This window comes from Patiria miniata, unplaced genomic scaffold, assembly GCF_015706575.1.
Source record: "Patiria miniata isolate m_02_andy unplaced genomic scaffold, ASM1570657v1 HiC_scaffold_6, whole genome shotgun sequence".
Lineage (NCBI taxonomy): Eukaryota > Metazoa > Echinodermata > Asteroidea > Valvatida > Asterinidae > Patiria > Patiria miniata.
This window is the reverse complement of record NW_024037073.1, coordinates 14,160,901-14,180,424: the sequence shown is the minus strand read 5'-3', so window position 1 is coordinate 14,180,424 and position 19,524 is coordinate 14,160,901. Positions and strand designations below refer to the sequence as shown.

The window sequence follows — 19,524 nt, the reverse complement described above, 5'->3', positions numbered from 1 at the left end:
ATTTATAATAACTACACAATATTGCTCAGCTGGAATAATTTTATTGATTGTACATAATATATAATTACTTTAAATACTTGTTTTCTTGTTTAATACCACATTAAAGAAAACTGTTGACATTGAATATTTTTGGCAGTTACTTCCCTCTTGATGCCAGCCCATCCCTCCCCCATGAAAATACATGTATTTGTAGATTTGAAAATGTTCAGATTATTCCCCACTTTGTGTTCATCCCAGACTCGAAACCTACATACGCCAATGTTCGGGCCAAGAGTCTTTTATTGTTTTTTCCAAAGATGTGTCCGAGTCATTTCTCATGTGATTTCCTGCTCAATATCAAGCCTCAAAAGTTGCCATAAAATTAGTTCTTTTGCGTTATTTTTTTTAATTATATATTTCTTTGAGTTGGGATGTCGGCCCATCAATGAGCCAACAACACGAATATAACTAAGGGACTAGAGAACCAGACTGACGAGTCGACGAACTTGAAAGGCAATATACATGCAGCCTAGCCAGGCGTTCCGCCTGGCTGGCCTGGCAACAAATTGGTTTTAACTGAACGATAGAGGGCGCGGCACGGTCGCAGCCGTGTCTGAATGATATATTGGCTGCGTCCGTTAAGCCGCGTCCACAGCCGCAGACGCAGCCAGCGGCCACAGCCGAAACATTCGGACGCAGCCTCACATTGCCATGCAGCCGCGGGGCCAGGAAAAGTTTTGCCGCGGCGAATTTGGTTTTGCCGCGGGGAATTTTGTTTTGCCGCGGAGAATTTGCTTTTGCCGCGGAGAATTTGCTTTTGCCGCGGAGAATTTGCTTTTGCCGTGACAGTTGTGGGCCACCGTTCTGTTAACATGCAGATCTATGGCAAATTGTACACGTTTTCCTCAAGAATGTTCTGGTTGTACAATACATTCAGCAGCTGATGCTAGGCACGCCCCCATGCTGTAAAATAAAATATCTGATTTGACATGCTGTTTTCAGTGTAATTTATTGAAGACTGGTGTTTTTTTATGCGGACATGCGGATGAGAGAAGCGACAGAGCATGACATTTCAGAAAACCAATTTTCTGCACAAAAAGATGCTTTAAAGATGCTAAAACAAAAGATGCTTTAAAGGGCCCTGAACCGCCAAAAATATCAGGGGCATCTTCGTCGTGCGTTAGAAGCAAACACAACTGAAATTAACAAAAAAAATTCTGACAGTTGCTAACGCCCAAAATAGAAAAACCATAACGAGAGTAATTTGAAAATATGATGATTAAAAATGTCACCAGTCCTGCACATTTGTGACGTTTAAGTTCACCAGAGCTTAAAGCTTGCTATTTCTTGACGATGATGTTCGTCGATGTCCGTCTCCTTCAGTGGTCATTAGGTGTCTTCTCAAGAAGGAAAGCGTCTTAGACCAAACATCCTGACAGGCATGAGCGTGTGCTTTCATCTCTCCACCGAAATCCAGCACGTGGTCTGCACAGACAAACACATTGTCATTGTTGCAAGGAAAATATTAAAATGTTTAACGAAATTTTTGATAGCTTTTTAAGTGGTAAATGTTAAAATCCGAACGAAAAGGCGTGGGAAGATAACATTGTCAACTTCTTTAAATACTTCAAAGTATCCCGAACGGTTCCTGGACATTTCATCACAATGGCGATCATATGTCATTTGAACGGAAATGATACAACAATGAATTTGATTTTCCTATAGACCTTTCTATTGTGTGTAAACAATGAGCGCCATTTTGTATGGGCTGCCGCAAGCGCATAAATTGATGCCGTGGTTGGCGATATATTTTTCCAAAAGGTCCCCATAACACCCTCATAACATAAGATAAATGCATGTTTACGAAGTCTTTTGTAGTGTTTGTTGATTATTTTGTATTTTCAACAATCAAATAATATGTGTGTAATAATTAATAACTATTCTCCATTTTTGTAGTGTTGGACCTTCCACAGTTTTGCAACCCGTAGTTGGCAAATTGTGCCAACCAAGCGTGGGCGATAGAAAGGTCTATTTGTACGAATATTGTAAATAGGAGGAACCCGACTGACGAGAGTAGCGCAATTGAAGCCCCTACAAGAGGCCGCGTCATGGACAAATTCGCAAGTTCCGCAGCAGACTTTTTGAAAAGGATGTTAAAAACTGTTATTTTTGTAAACACCACTTAATAAAAAAACAACCTAGTGACTGAAGGGCATACATACCCAGTGGAGCATTATAGATCCCTCTGCCTGCAGGTTGGAAAGGGGGTTCCAGAAGATGCCCCGCCCCCTTGTAGCTCAGCAACTCGTAGTTAGTCTTATTGTGAGACTGCATCTTCTGCACCGTCCGTCTGGCGCCCTCTGCGGCGGGGACATTTTGATCGTCCTCCCCAAGGACGAAAAGGAAACGTGCCTCCGAGTTCTGTATCTGGATAAACAAACATGAAACCCAACATTAAGCTCTTGAATTATGCAATAAATGGCAGACGTTACACGGAAGTCGTGTATTAGAGTGTAATTAAACACTATCCTTGTGGCTGTTAACACTGAAAAGAAATGCCCGGTTTCACATTTCAACATTAGTTACACATTTATGCCGCCAGCTGGTGGCTGTACGTCCAAACTCTTTTCGAAATTGTATGTTTATTATTGTTTCACTCATTTGCATTTGTAAAGAAGGGCCAAGGGATAATGCGGCGACTGGTTTCGGCCTGTAATACTCTGTAAACGATGGCATCTTGGTAAAGACAATGAAATGGAAGATTTAGTAAGCAAATAGTATTTCAAGAATACTGATTCAGAAACATCTTCCTCTCTAAATAGAGCTTACATCGATCAGTTCCTCGTCGGGTAAGTTACAGACGTCCTCCGTAAACATTTCTTTCATCGCAAAGCCTTCTTTGCTCATGTAGCCTTTCTGTGGATCGACCTGAAACCAAAATTCAAATAATGAACTAGGACAATCGGTTATCCCTTCATTTCTTGCTTTGTCAAAGTCCCTAACGCACTTCTGAGATTATATCCAATGAGGAACAAACAACCACGAATAAGACTCGAATGGTGTTTAGACGTAATTCAACGTTTTTATTTTATCGCTATCAACACAACATACTGCACTCATAACAAGCCGGGAACATTATTGCATCAAAATTATTTAATCATGACGCCCCTTGATATGTAAACAGAACTCAACTATGTATACATCAATATGTGCTACTAGACTTACTGGCGGATGTGAAGAAGGCATCCTTTCCCCGCGGTACGTGAGGAGCGTTTTAAAAAATGGAAGGCATGAAGTAGCAACAACTGCCTTTATCTAAGACGAAGAAATAGTTGTAACATTTATTAGGTCAAGGGTGTGCGAGCGGGGCAAGGGAAGGGGCGACAACTAGAAAGAAAAATAGGAGGGATGTCTAATGCATTATTTTACTTTGAATTCAACGTTTGTAACACATTAGAAACTACCAAAAAGGCGGGTGCCTACGTGAGAGCATTATACAATCATTTGTTGGAAGCATGACATTGAACACAAGAGAGTCCATCATGATTCCTGGACCTTACATCAACCCACCCCCAGCCAAAGACCAAAAACTATCATCCCTGGTTCATTAACTTTGTAATACATAAGTGCCAAGATTGATGCATCGACCGATGACAAATGAATTTGGAGATAGGACAACAAAGGTTTGAACTAACCTGGGGAAGTCTTGCAGCCATTTCAAGAGCTATGCAGCCTCCAAAGGATGTGCCTACAATACCTGTAGCATTGGGAGACACGAAGGATTGCGAGGATAGCCAGGCAGTTGCCTCCTGCGGAAGCAGTACAGAAAGCAATAAAGGGAAAGCTGAAATGAACCCAGCGTCAATGGAGCTGCTATATACGCCAGGACAAACATTACTTGCCTTTTAGCGAAACCTGGTTAGCAGTCAAATTGCCTTGCAATGTGTATACTGCTTCTGATTCCTTTATCAAGGAAGGGTGGACATTATGCCCATTTCCCCCCTATAGACAGCCGCATGATGCACCGATGTAGCGCTTTGTTTCCACAAAGATGACATTAAAAAAAAAACTTATAATAGCTGATAATGTACCAATCATTACTCTTTATGTGTAATTTCCAGGGTGGTTTTTTTTAAAGGATGTCCGGTCTATGCATACCTCAAAGTATTCAAACTCCAGATGATGGAAAGACCGAGGCAGGTCCTCGTAACTAAAGTAGGGAAGAGCAAGGGCGACGATTCCCTTGGAAGCCAGCATAGCTGCCCGGTATTCAATGACTCCACCTGCTAGACCAAACATATCGATCACGGCTGGAAATGGACCTGGTCCTGAACAATTAACACAAAATACGCATAATATAAAGTGTAATGAATTGGGACAGTTTGGGGTCCTGGGTATTTTTAGAGTAAATTTATCACAGTGTGTACATGCTCTTCGGGGAGACCGAGCAATAGGATACGGATCGTGCAGCTAAATTTCTGTATGATGTACAGTGTCATTCTTTCCCTACCAGTTAAAGATTGCGTTAGAAATAAACAGAGCAAAATGTAAGACGACGGTATTAAAAGTTTCACCCGGAGTCATTACATTTCGTCTGCCGTCCCCTGGTTCAATTGTCTTGTCCCTCCAGCCTTCGTTTGGTCTCCATGTCTCCGTTTCCCTTGGCCGACACTAAATTTCTCCCGTTTAATCAATCAATCAACTACATCCACAGGTTGTGTAGTTATTGGAGGGAGGCCTAGGCTTGCTTTTGAGTCACCAACATTTCTCAAAATTCAGCTTGCTCTAGAATCGTCCCAATGCGGTTTCCAGGCCGTTTGTAGGATTCGGCATTGAATGTTTGGTGTGGCGCTGGTTCGGTTGGCGTATCAGGTGTGCGGTGAACTTGCGGCGTTGTGCCGCCACAAATTCGTGAAGAGGTGAGGACTGGCACAGCTCATATATATATCATTATTAGAATATTTGTAGCAGTGCCTGTTTTCGTCTGTTGGAGCTCGACGGAAGCCACTGCGGGCTAATCGGCGCAAGAGCAGGGTATGGGTCGAGGTGAGGCAACACTCCTGTGCTTTTTCGTAAGCGTCCACGTCTGGCACGCGTAGGCCTATGTCAGTTGTGCTCTAATGAATGCCCGATAGAATGCCATGCGTGTGTGGAGCGCTATTTGGTAGTTCTGGAGGAGACGTTTCATCTCGCCAAATTTTAGCCCACAACGCCACTGTCTAGAACTAGACGTTTTAGACGAGTCCCTACTGTGAAAATAAACCCCTTGGACCGCTCAGCTAGCACTTCAGTGTGTATTCAAAAATTCAAGCACCTCAGTGCTCGATAATTCTTATTCTTAAAAATTAGAAATTAGATTGATGATGTATTGGCCCCCTGGAACCGTTGGATTACCGAGAGGCCACGCTAGACCTTCGGCCACAATATTGTTTATTATGATAATAATTTCATTTACTTATGCTTACAATGTATAATTCAGCATCAGCTTAATTAATGACTGGCATCGAGCACTTTCTTAAGTTATACATTGGTATTACATGTAGGGTTATAATGATATTAATCCGAGCCAACCTTTTGGTTTATAGAGAATTCCTCGGATCTTCCCTGAGTGTATCTTGATTCTGTCCACTTCACTCTCCTTCATGTACCATCTCCGTGTTTGAGTGACGGCCAGTGGTTGTGCTGTGATGAGCAACGGCAACTCCAAATGCTCATTGTACACGGCAAAGGTGAACTCGACAGGTTCCGTGACGTCTTGCTTTGCCAGGCGAATACCCCTCTTTTGGCCTGGTGCAGGGCCGAGGCTCCAAAACAACCCCATGGGTTCCAAACCTGAGAAAACAAACACATATCTTCTAGCATCTCCATTAAAGTCATGAATAAACAAGGTCGGAAATCTCTTATTGGGGATGAAATGCTTGAAATTTGGACATTGACTGCTAAACACTGAACAATTGCTAATTTTACCCAAACCGAGCAAAGGTAAAAACTGCAAATACCCAAAATTGGGTTGTCCTTTCCCCCCATTGTTTGGGTTAGAATTTCTGTTAAATTCAACACAATTTTGTGGTCATACCAGACTACATTAAATTTGGTCTTGTATCACCACAAGCTTTGGTTGAATTGTACAGGAACTCTAACCAAAACAATTGGGTAAAGCACAACCCAATGTGGGTTGTTGCAGTTTTCACCCTTTGCTTGGGTAAAAGTAAGGGGCCGTTCAGAATTTTCAATGTTTTAAAATTTCGACTTTTTTTCCAAATTATTTTGACCCACCCACCCACCCGTAATTTCGATTAATAAAAAACTGAACATGTACATGTACATGCACTTGCATGTACATGTACTTGAACACCATGTACATGTGTGTCTAGTTCAGTGACGGCGTGAAGTTGTCGGTCTTCCTCTTTTGCACTGGTGACCTTCAGTTTTCTTGTGTTTTGCCAGCTGATATGCTGTTGGGAATGACAGGTTGCAGTTTTGGAAGCGGACCGTGGTTTTGTCGTTTTCTGGATGAGGTGGATGACATGTGACATACGAGGTTGTGCCTATCACGTGAGGTAGCTGAGAAAAACATTCGCTCGTCCCCCCCCCCCCCCGCCCTGTTTGCAGGGCGGGGGGTACGAGCGAAAGAAAACATCAGGTTTGGGCAGACATCACATCACAGGCTGCGGTCCTCGTAGTCTTGGAGTCCAGTGGTTGAATAGTCCAGTTTTATAGCGATTGGATACACGTAGGCCTACATGACGTACATGTACAGTACACAGTGGCGTAGCCACGGGGGGGGGGGCGTGGGGGGACAGCCCCCCCCCCCATGAAACCTTGTCGCCCCCCCCCCCCCAGTCGCCCACCCCCCCCCACCCCCACCTGAGATTTTGAGTTTCTAAAAAAATTATCATTGATCTACATGACGCCCCCCATGAAATGTTCCACTGGCCCCGGTTGACTATGCACACCATGGCTCGAACTATAGTGTGATCCGGTACACTCGCTGGCCCCGTCCAGCTGTTTCTTCCCCGTCACTGTAGCGGTCCGCTCCCGCTTCAGTCCGGCCGTCCCTGCGAAGCGAAAGCTCGTACCGTGCCACTCGGTTCAGCTAAAATCTTTGGCATACTTGGTTCCCCCAGTTAGTGTTGTGAGACTCCGACACCGGTGTTGAAACCAAGGAAAAGCCTGACGTTGGAGGAATCCCCACGAAGTTAAATAAACCAGTAAAGTCACTGTGTGAAAGCTCTGTTTCCCGCCAAATTCGTTATCATAGATAATAATGTTGATTCTAATATAAAGTTAATGAACTAAATGCAACAATAATTTCAGGAATGAATTGCAGGGCAGCTCCGTCGCACAGCCTTTAACGTTTCACCACTTGAAACTTAGAACTGATAGACACATGGATTACAAGATAAGAGAACTGTTCAATTGCCTCATTCATGTTCTCCAAAGTCATCGTGTTAAAATTAGAAAAAGTTTTAACTATGGAAGGTTGTGAATCTTTTCTTTCAAAACTGAGGGAGGAATTGTTGCAGTCATATTTATTTTATCGTCAATGTAAAATTGTGTCTTATTTCATTTTGTTCCCGGGTATTTTCTTGTTGTTTCTTTAGTGTGTGTATTTAATGTGAGTGTAGACCTATGTATGTCAACTAGGTTGTTTGTTTTTATGGTTTGCATTTTTCTCTCTGGGGAATGGGATTGCTTTTGTTTCTCGGTTTTGTTTTGTTTTGTTTGTAATAATCTTTTTAGCCCGTTTGTCATTCATTCCCGTTATTGAGTCTGGTTGTTTGTTTTGTTTGTTTGTTTGTTTGTTTGTTGGGTTGTAAGAGTATTTATTTATTAGTTCGTTTTTATATTTTTGTATCTGTCTGGCTTGTCCACTCTATGATTTTTTTGCTGAGTCTTGTCTCATCTCCCCGTCTTGTCTCGTCTCGTCATGTCTCGTCAAGTCTCGTCTCGTATGATTTGTACAATTTACTTTTCAATAGTACTTTAATTTTTATGAATGGAATTTTAAATCTGTTTTATTGGCAGGGGTTAACAATAAGCCCAGTGTTAACAATATTTCTCGTTGTGGGTCTGAAAATGAAAATTGTCGGTGTGTGTATTGTGAATATGATCAAGTGAAATTATTTATGCAGTATTTTGCCCATTTCCCTCAAAATTGCATATTGTAATATTGTACATTTTTATCAATTTGCTAGAATATGTGATACCTCACCAACAAGTATCTTTTAACGAAATTCAATCAGAATATTTATCAATTAAAAAAAAAACATTAGTTGTTGTGTTACTTGTTGGTGTCCCTGCCACACTGTACGATGGTGTAGCCGTGCGTTATGCACGTGGATTGTTTACTTTCGTTTTGACGGGGACTTTACTGAATAGAGTCTGGTGACTGTACATAGAAATTTCTTTGAATAAAAGTCGAATCGTTCATTCATGTGCACTTGTTATGCAAAGCAGGGGCAGTGGTTCAAGGATATCTATGTCGACATGAAGAAAGTGTGCAAGAACGCGACTTGAATGCTTTTATGTGTTCACAATACAACGACGCTGTTTAGTTATTTCACTGTGTGACACAGTGAGAAATTTGGAATCATAATGGCGTCAGCGATACTTGCTGGGGAGCTCTTGCGTACGACTTTCTGTACTTTGGGACTGTTGTTTCCAGGACAATTGTGTGTACGGTAACCCGACGTACCCAGATTTTTAAAGACGAAATTGCCGACCTCAAACTTGTTAGTGCCATATTTGGCAACTATATGTGCGTTATTAGTTTAATTAACCAAATGAACAGGTTAATTAAACATAGTACCATTGAAGGTACCTACAAGTAAACATAACAGCATAGAAGACCGACAGACGAACATAAAATGTTACAAAATAAACATATTTGTCTGGATAATTGTTTAGGGCGTTACCGGCAAGTTAACACAAACTTGGTGTCAAATAGATCATGGGAGTTACTTTTCTTTGACTTTTCATACAAGTTTACTAAACTTTAACTGTATGACCTGCAGTGGCGTAGCCACGGGGGGGGGGGGGGGGGGCGTGGGGGGCGACCCCCCATGAAACCTTGTCGCCCCCCCCCCCATTCGCCTCCCCCACTGAGATTTTGAGTTTCTAAAAAAAATTATCATTGATCTACATGACGCCCCCTCCCCCCCCCCATGAAATGTTCCAGCCCCCCAGCCCCCCCCCCCCCCCCCCCCCACTGAAAAATTCCTGGCTACGCCACTGACAGTACATATAGGGGACGAAGTTGGAAATATCGGAATGCTTGCGCGTAGTTCAGGCAAGTCAAAAGATATATCTTTCTTTGTTTTTTTTAATCTTTTTTTCCATGGAAAGTGAATTTCGATTTTCAGTTATTTAGCTTGACCCACCCACCCACAATTTGGAAAAAAGATCGAAATTTTAAAACATTGAAAATTCTGAATGGCCCCTAACCCAGGCAATTTTTCAGTGAATGCAATTAGTGAATCTCCGATAGCCCTGAAGAGATTTACACGTTGTGTGTATAACATTTTGGGATTATAATTAAATTCATTTGATTTGTATTTGCGGGTTTTTAAAAATAAGTAGAAAGTTATCCCAAATGAGAAGTTGCACTATTGTCCGATAGTGTGCATGATCACTCGATTTCAAGGGCGGAAATCGCTCCTCGAACGTGGGGGGGACAGGTTTTGTTTTCTTTTCTATTCGTTTTTTTCCAGCTCTCAGTTCTTCACAGAGGGAAAACAGATTTCCTGCAAGTAGCCTTAAAGGGAATATACATCATTTGCTTTTGCTGTAATTTTCAGAAATGGATGGAATTGGGGGATAGGAAATATAGAGCAAATATAGTTACACTGACTTTTTTGAGGTTTTGGGTTCGAAAATGCTATAAAAACCAAGAAAAACGATCATTTTCCTGTTGTCTGGTTCCCTGACTCCATACAAGAAGAAACAGAGCAGTTTACATACATTGGGGAATTGTAAGGTCAGGGAACCAGTCTAGCTGGCTCGTACCCGTTCATAGGTTTGTAATCGATTGCAAACAAGTGCGATGGTCAATTGGGGCCAGTATTTGAAAAAAAAGCCAGTTGTTTCCAACGCTGATCGGCCGATCAGCGTTGGAAATTGATACAAAAATACCACTTTTCTTGAAAATGACAGTATACCAGGTGCCATGATTTTACAGGATGCTTTACACTGTCATTCACTAACAGTCCAGCAAAGTATTTCAAAATGATTTGGTAGTTTTATTGTTTGATGTTTGCAAATGTTGTATTTTCCCTTTAAAGGGAATATACATCATTTGCTTTTGCTGTAATTTTCAGAAATGGATGGAATTGGGGGGTTGGAAATATATAGCAAATATAGTTACACTGACTTTTTTGAGGTTTTGGGTTCGAAAATGCTATAAAAACCAAGAAAAACGATCATTTTCCTGTAGTCTGGTTCCCTGACTCCATATAAGAAGAAACAGAGCAGTTTACATACATTGGGGAATTGTAAGGTCAGGAAACCAGTCTAGCTGGCTCGTACCCGTTTATAGGTTTGTAATCGATTGCAAACAAGTGCGATGGTCAATTGGGGCCAGTATTTGAAAAAAAGCCAGTTTTTTCCAACGCTGATCGGCCGATCAGCGTTGGAAATTGATACAAAAATACCACTTTTCTTGAAAATGACAGTATACCAGGTGCCATGATTTTACAGGATGCTTTACACTGTCATTCACTAACAGTCCAGCAAGGTATTTCAAAATGATTTGGTAGTTGTATTTTTTTATGTTTGCAAATGATGTATTTTCCCTTTAATAAAAGGATTTGTCAGTCTAAATGTTGTTTAGTAAGTCGTGAATGCATGCACGCAACCTCAATTTCTTCTGGATGTGAGAGTCCTCATGAGTATGACATTAAAAGCAAAATGTGATTGCAAGGTTTTGGAAAATGCTGAATATTTGTTTCACATAGCAACCGACCACCATAAAATTATACCCACGCACATCAAATCAGTATGCGAACAGAGAACACATTGAGACAGTTCACTGTACAAATTTATTATTTGGTCCAATAACTAATTGTCTTACGAAGAAAGACTAAAACATCTCAACCAACCAACCTTGTGGCTTATCGGCGCATACGAGGAGATATGACAGAGATGTATATAATACTTTAGGCCCCCCAAAAAAGTCTCCGGTTTCTGGTATGGAGCTTGCGCAAAAAGTGGTGCGGCGACGCGGTTTTTTTTTGTTTTACCTAATTTTTTTGCTTCAAATGTCGGCTGATGACTGCAAATGGTGCCCGACTAAATTTAGTGCAAATATATGGAGAGAGGCCACATAAAGCTTATTCTCGACCATAACCCAATCTAAAAACACGTTAAAATTGTGCAGCAGCAGGATTCCAGTCAAACCAGTGAGTTTGGCGGTTTTTTGAGACATCATCTTTCATTGAAAAAAAAACCTTTTTCATTTTGCCGACGCGCATGGTTACGGCGACGCGCGCGCATACCAGAAACCGGAGACTTTTTTTTGGCCTTATAAAGAAGTCTCCAATTACATCCCCCTAAGCTCTAGTGTGACCAGTGACCACCAGTTTGAAGTAACAAGGTTGGATCTCAAAAAGTGGTCGGTTCTGCACAGATGCACTGACATACGGAATAGCCTCACTGAAGTTGTGGTTTTTAGCACCTAGTACACAGACCTTGGACAAGCTGTGGGCTTCACTCTTCTTGTATGCTACAAACATAAGGTCTATAGCTGTCCCTAGACGTATATCACGATACGCCAGACGTTCAGACAATCCTCGTGGAGAAAGGGGGTTTAAACCGTTCGGAAAGTGCCTTTAAATGAGCTTGACGACCAGTTATAAAGATCCAATCATTGCCAAGCTCGGCACGAGGGGATACAAATGTTTACAGACACAAAGATGGTAACAAATAAATCGACAGACAAACGAAATTGAATTGGATTATTTATTTTAGTTGAAGGTATTATATTATTATCAGAGCTTTTAAGTATAGTTTCCATTAGAAGATTAAGTTTGAATAAATACGAACGTAACATCAAAGAGTTAAAAGGAAATTAATTACATGAATTGTAAAGGTATTTACAAATTATCGGACATTTTGAAAAGTCATGTGCGTGATAAAGGGGTAGCCATTAATTACTCAGTCTGTGAGGGTGTATATAACATTAAAATTAATAAGATGAATTAAATCTTTTTAAATATAGTAAAGATTTATACACGCATTTATCCGTGTAGAACGAGATTATTATCTGGATTAACCATCATAGCGAGAATATATATATAGCAACAAATTAAGATGAAGACGATTAGAGGAGGCGGACATTGGGAACTTTATTTCCATAAATTGGGAACTCAAGGTTTATTATCAAAAACGAAAAAGGAATTATACTTAAACAAAGAAAGCATATACACATGAAGGACATTTGGGAAGACTAACCAGCATAGCTAGGATGATATTTTTGAAGAAGGAATTTGGGGAAGACTAACCGGTATGGTTAGGAAGATATTTTTTTAATAAGAAAATTGGGGAAGACTAACCAGCATGGCTAGGAGGATATTATAGTAGGAAAAATGGGGAAGACTAACCGGCATGGCTAGGGTGATATTTTCTAAAAAAGGAAATCGGGGAAGACAAACCGGCATGGCTAGAAGGATATTTTCTAGCCAGTGAGTTCTAATCAAGCCTTAGTCATTACTCTATTGAACAAAAGGACCTGGACCATGAAGAAATTTGAGTGTACACTGCTTTTTAGACATTACAGCCTGCAGTGGTAACATATCAGCTGTTTGTATTCAGTATCAACATCATCTCCTAGCCTAAAACCACGATAATATCCCCCGAAACTAGCCTTAAACCACGATAATATCCACCGAAATTATATTACTCACAAAAAGTCACAGGCTGAACTGACAACTTTCCACTTGTAATATTGCCATTGGGTATGGCAGCCATAGCGCGGATTGCGGGCCGGAGTGGGGCCGAATTTGTATAGGAGTAGCAAATTATAATGTTGTACGCAGGCAACATTGTGTGTATACCGCATGAACCAACACGCATGTACAGTACATGTACATGTACGTGGGTAGGCGTACATGGGACCATTGGTGGTTAAAAAAAGGCTTGGTCGAACCGACAAGAAAACTAAATTGGTTCTCAGCCACAAAGCGACGTATCAAAGAGGCTTTTCCCTAAGACTCTGCCATGGTTGGTCACCCACCTACACATAAAAACATGGAGGGGACATTCGACATTGTGTCCCCCCTTACCAAATTCATGGGGGGGGGGACGTGTCCCCCTGCCCCCCCCCCCCGGATTTCCGCCCATGCTCGATTTGAACAGCGCCCCCCCCCCCCACCCCTTAAATTTGATATAGTACGGACGTCAAGTGTTCGGGAAAAAAACCTGTCTACATCTGCGAACTCCCCCCCCCCCCCCCCCCACACACACACCCACACACGCACACACCCACCCAGACACAAATGAATTTGTTCCGCCACTGGGACATACAGAAATCTGACTGGCCGGCCCCCCCCCCCCCCCCCCCCGGGGCAAAACTTCCTGGATCCGCCCCTTGGAATGGTCCCACCTGAAATTAAGTTGGGACCGTCTCGAATTCACTGAAAGATCATTATGCTTTATTCCGTTTTCGAAAGCATTACTTAACATCTATATGGCCTACCTGTGTAGCTACCACCCAGTGATTGCTGGGTGTTGAGGTCCACTTTACCATCCCGATCTGCTTCAAAATGACCCACGGCTTGGAAAACCTTGTCTCTATCCTGCACACTTAACCGTAAGCTAACGCGAGTGTTCGGTGCCAAACCACTGACTACGACGGACACAGTGTCGTCTATGAAACTAGACGGCGGAAAGACCGCAATGCTTGTCATGTTAGCACACTGCCCTGCGCATGCAATACGACTACGTGTTCTCAGTGTTCCAACGATAGCTTGTCTCAACAAACCATTCATCTTCCCATCGTTGGGATTGTTTCTATCCTATCCAGTCCGAGTACAGCGGCCATGGTCGAGGACGGTCCAAGCATGCAACTTGCCAATTGACCTTCGATTCGGTATGATTATTCGGGTCACGGTCACCGTCAATACAGTTCCGCGATGAACAACTGCATGGTGGCGCTATTCATTTCACATAATACTTTTTTTTTTTTACAAATCCTCAAGTTCATGGACCACAAAATGCTTTAATAGCCTAGCAGAGAAAACGGCATGCAAATCGTGCTTTGGCCGGCGTAGGCAATTGAGGAAACGAAAAATTTTAAAGAAAATTTAAGGAAATCCAAAATTCAAAAGACTTTTCAAAGAAATTGCATAAATTTAAGAAATATCATTGAAAACATATTAAATTTGTGTACGGCTGCTGGAGGGCCGCGTCCCAGAAAGAGCCGAAGCCGCAGTCTGCATAAAATTATGAAAGCAAGTGCAGATGATGAGGACGCGCAGTGAGCTTCGAAGAGACTTCTGAAAAAAAAATAAACCTGTAGGAATTATCAATCTTATTACAACCATTGTGGCTTCAAGTTACATATATTTAAGAAGATCAGGAAATACAGAGACAATTCTAAGGAAATTTCAGGAATATGACAATTTTTAAGGAAATTCAAATTTGGAAAGTGGAATCACTGATTTTTGAGAAATCTTATATTATATAGGTCAGGAAGCCACCCCGGCTAAAATAAACCTGACCAAAAAAAAACACCGGTCAGGGTCTTGCATGCCCGTTTCTTGGACGTTTACCGAATACATAATAGTTGCCCGGTCTTATGATCAATGTGGTATCGTTGTTCTTGTCTTGTCATAATCCCTAAATGTAAAATAGTGAGGAAAAAACAAGACTCTTTTAAAGAGCATTATGAGGGGACAAACTTTTACGAGTGGATTTTCACTCTCAGTGAAGAACCACCCTAAAAGAGTGAATTAACTTCCACTCTTTTTAAGGAGCCATGGAGGAACAACTTCGAGTGTTTGTCACTATTTTACTTTTAGAGTACGGAAGGGCTTAACTTGACCTTTGTATCATTATCTGCAAGACTTCGGATAACTGGTTGGTTATTGAAATGATTGGTTTTATAGTTATCCTTGGCCCATAAAACACAAAGAGTTTTCAATATGTATTATATTAGGACACAGATATTAGGACACATTATTTTGACTTATTTTCTAAGTTCCGTTGTACTGTTATTTTAATTGTGGTGGTTTTCTCACTTCCTATATAAAAGTGATTCGAACGGGGATCTTGCAGTTTTTGTATATTTACTATTAGGCCAAAAAAAAGTCTCCGGTTTCTGGTATGGAGCTTGCCCAAAAAGTGGTGCGGCGACGCGGCTTTTTTTTTTACTTATTTTTTTGCTTCAAATGTCGGCTGATGACTGCAAATGGTGCCCGACTAAGCTTAGTGCAAATATATGGGAGTGCAGAGAGGCCACATAAAGCTTATTCTCGACCATAAGTAAAACAAAATCTGGTCTGAGGGTAACACATTCAATTGAATAGAGACTGCATGGTTTAAAGTCACATTCATTAATCATAAGGCCAAATAAACAAAAAAATGTTTAGCGTCCTGCTGTTTTGAGAAAAAAGGAAGAGGCCCCTTTTTTTCCCCTTCCAAAATGGCCGCCCGACCTGCCTTTTTTTTTCAACATGGCCGCAAGTTTTTTTTTTTAAATGGCCGCCACTTGGACTCAGGAATGACATGGCCAGCTTTATATGGGCTAGATGCAACAGACAAAGAGTCACTGTTTATCATTTGTTTCGTGTTTAAAAAAAAAGAAAAAAGAACAAAAAAAGGAGGCGGCCTCCAAAAAGGAAGCGGGCGCGGCGGGAACCGTAAAAAATGTTTGGTTTTTTTTTTTAAATTTTTATTCGGCCTAATACTACCGTTCAATGATTCGTGCGCAAGCTTGTATAAATCTTAACTGAATGATTTCAAACATATCGCATAGGCGTAGCCAGGGCGGGGGGTGGGGGGGGATAAGGGGGGTATTTATCCTCCCCCAATATTTTGTAAAGACTGCCCTTTTCCATCCAAATGCCCATTTTTCACCAGCGCTTACCCCCCCCCCCAATATTTTGTAAAGAGTGCCCTTTTTTTAACAAGTGCCTTTTTTTTTAAGTGCCCTTTTTGAAAGAAGTCGTTCGCCTTTTTTGTGAATTTCTCGAATGGATCGCCCTGAAAAGCACCGCACCATAATATCTATTAGTGTGCACAATCGTCGGTTTTGAACAGCGCCCCCTCGACAGATAATAATAAATAAAAATGAATAAATAAAAAAGTGTTACATGTATGTTCATATAAATGCAAACGAAACTTTGATGTATCTAGATTATGACGCGTTTACTTTTTCGGAAAAGTTGTTTCAGATTCTCTGCCAGAAATGTGTGATGCCTTTTAGCTAAATTTCCTAATGAATACTTTTAAAGCGAATAGGCTCATATTTCTAAGCTTTGTTATAATTATTATTGAAATCACAATAAAAACTTGCCGAAGATCACAAGAACACGTAGAATCTCGGATGTAATATGAAATTTACATACAGTCCACGCTCTCAGTGATGTTTTTAACTGAAACATGTGATATTTTAGTACATTTTAATGTATTAAAATACCGACGAAGCACATTTATTCCCATTCATAAATACCGGTCAAAAAATTAACAACTCCTTTTATGGAGATTGGCGTACTGCGTGTGTGATGCCTCACAGATGCAGCTGTGGTGAGTGCGTTGTGAATTTAGGACTATGAAATACCGACTCACTGGTAGTAGTATTGCGCATGCCTACGTGAGGGTTGTGATCGTTCCACCAATAAAACGGTTAAATGCACTGGATTTCATAGGAGTCTAAATTTCATGTGACACTGGAAAGTGTTTAAGACCAGCCATCATGTCTTTATCATCCGTTTAAGACCGGCCACGTGACGGGCTCTCGACCAATGGGAATGGGTAAACTGTCTAAGATATTTATGAATATGTAATATAACACCCCATGCAATTTGTATATACACTCGTACATTTATTTTAGTTTTCTAACTAAATTGTTTTAGTGTTCTGAAAAGCCATCAGGATCGATATCTAATGACAAGACTTACGGTCGGGTATTCTGACATTTCTTATTTCAATTATGCATTCAAGTTTGAAATGTCTTGGCACAATGGTAATGTTGCAGGACATGCACAACTGAAGTATCTTGGTTCCGGGTTTGGATTAAACTTCTTAAAGATGCAATACCCGCGCTACTTTTGATTTTGACACCAAAAAAACAGATTCCTTTTCTAAATTGCTATTTTTAGCAATACAAACAAATATGCACTTTTGAATGAGACATCGACCGAACAAAAATCGGCCCAGTTTTAGTTATTGAATTATTACTTTACAGATTTCGAATTATTAGCTGCCGGACACATCAGTTCTCGCTGGTAGTCCGGTTCCCGCCCAACTATCCGTATAGATCATTTACCGGGCCCGGGAGCCAGTCTGCTCGCACAAAACCTCTGCGAGCACAAAACCCTTTAATTTTCAGAGGGTTTAGACGTCTTTGAAAAGAAAGAAAGAGATTTTGTTGTTGGAAAATAACATACAAGTTGAAAATGTATTACGAGAAAAACAAATCAAATTTGTTGAAGCGCACGGGGAGCCAGCTTTAAAATGTGCATTAATTTGCGTTGACAATTTGTATTAGTAATTTGAGCGTAATTGGTTTGGGTTTAGATTTTTAGGGGTGTTAATGTGCTAATTACTCAATTGAATTATATTTAGTAATAGTAATTATTAATAAGGCTGGGTGTAGTCACGATCGACGATGTTATGACAAAATATGTTTATTCTCGTACATTTTGTTTTTGGAAAAGCCGTGAGGACATTGATGACTTTTTTTTTTTTTAATAAACATGCTACAAGGTTTAGCAAAATAATTAAACTGATTTGCTAGTCGTTATTTTCTGTTTTATATTTCACAAGAACCTTCTCTTTTTTGCATGGTAATAATGCAATAATAAGAACAATTGTTGAGGTGACCGGGTTGAGCCAGCAGTAGCGGTTAATTCATAAGATGGAATTTTGCGTTGGGGTGATGTAAATCAAATTAGGTTTTGCCCTTCACCGACGTATATAAACACTGTATACTCAGTGTGTTACCTCCCGAGTGAAAGTTGGAAAAAATCACTCGGGTGGGACTCGAACCCACGACCTCCTGCCTTCCAGTGCAGATGTCTTACCACTCGACCACCGAGCTAACGGGATCGGTTGGCTGGTTCGAATCTAATGTACATAGCAGTGGGTACCGCATTAGCTATTCATAAGATGGAATTTTGCGTCGGGGTGATGTAAATCAAATTAGGTTTTGCCCTTCACCGACGTATATAAACACTGTATACTCGGTGTGTTACCTCCCGAGTGAAAGTTGGAAAAAAATCACTCGGGTGGGACTCGAACCCACGACCTCCTGCCTTCCAGTGCAGATGTCTTACCACTCGACCACCGAGCTAACGGGATCGGTTGGCTGGTTCGAATCTAATGTACATAGCAGTGGGTACCGCATTAGCTATTCATAAGATGGAATTTTGCGTCGGGGTGATGTAAATCAAATGAGGTTTTGCCCTTCACCGACGTATATAAACACTGTATACTCAGTGTGTTACCTCCCGAGTGAAAGTTGGAAAAAATCACTCGGGTGGGACTCGAACCCACGACCTCCTGCTTTCCAGTGCAGATGTCTTACCACTCGACTACCGAGCTAACGGGATCGGTTGGCTGGTTCGAAGAAGCGGTTAATTAATTTTGTTTGAGGTTGGCGATTCATTTGCTTAAAAAAATTAGGATAATACGAAATGGCAAAATTCGCCGGGGCAGAGGGAAAGTTGCACCACTGCCCCCTCCCCCACTCCACTGCCTAACCGGATACTAATACGGATAGACCTGAACCAAAGAGATGTGGAGGCCCCACGTAACAAGAAAGCTACTGATATCGGTGACATTTTGTTGCCCTATTGAAACTTTAATATCCGCCGAAACCGTAACGGCATAGCAGGACGAATTGCAGGAAGCATTAACGGTGGGAGGCCCTGCGCCAAATCGCCCCTTATGACGCGTGCCTTATACTGTGCCCAACCATTCGTTAAAATCCAGTGTTGTTGGTTTGGACTTTATAATAGTTGTCTCCAGATTGCGGTTTGGATAACGTTATAAGTGTTTTGTTCAGATAGGCCTCTGTGGTAGGTGGCAGAGCCTTATATATGCCTCTCCCCTACCGAGCAATATTTCATTTTCAACTGCTAACAACTATGGAAGGAAACCGAATTATAATCGAAAAAAGCACTTACGACACTCAATTTGTCTTCTTAACATTATTTTCATTTTGTGTTTTTTCGCGCGCACAAAGATTGATATAATTTAATTAGGAGTGGTGGGTCAAGTTGAACACCTCCCAATGAAACTTTATCACCACATCGCTGCAATTAATGCAACCCAAACAAGACCATCAAATCACAAACTTTCCAGATAATTAGATCTCCTCTGCTC

The 19,524-nt window shown here is 41.2% G+C and overlaps 1 protein-coding gene and 2 non-coding genes across 3 annotated transcripts; all 3 read right to left on the bottom strand.

Annotated features, from left to right (window-relative positions):
- Nucleotides 1–639: 639 nt before the first annotated feature.
- Nucleotides 640–14,070, bottom strand: LOC119743621 (bile acid-CoA:amino acid N-acyltransferase-like). The gene is made up of 8 exons (XM_038220033.1): nt 13,673–14,070; nt 5,551–5,811; nt 4,138–4,307; nt 3,675–3,788; nt 3,205–3,294; nt 2,809–2,907; nt 2,202–2,406; nt 640–1,464 (listed from the first exon to the last, which is right to left on the bottom strand). Exons 1-8 carry the CDS (start codon nt 13,962–13,964, stop codon nt 1,310–1,312), a joined length of 1,386 nt encoding a protein of 461 aa, XP_038075961.1. The 5' UTR covers nt 13,965–14,070; the 3' UTR covers nt 640–1,309.
- A 4,095-nt stretch (nt 14,071–18,165) lies between these two features.
- Trnap-ugg lies at nt 18,166–18,238 on the bottom strand. Its single transcript has one exon. It is a non-coding gene; the product is annotated as a tRNA-Pro (tRNA).
- Nucleotides 18,239–18,417: 179 nt separating this feature from the next.
- Trnap-ugg lies at nt 18,418–18,490 on the bottom strand. The gene has a single exon. It is a non-coding gene; the product is annotated as a tRNA-Pro (tRNA).
- Between the last annotated feature and the right edge of the window lie 1,034 nt (nt 18,491–19,524).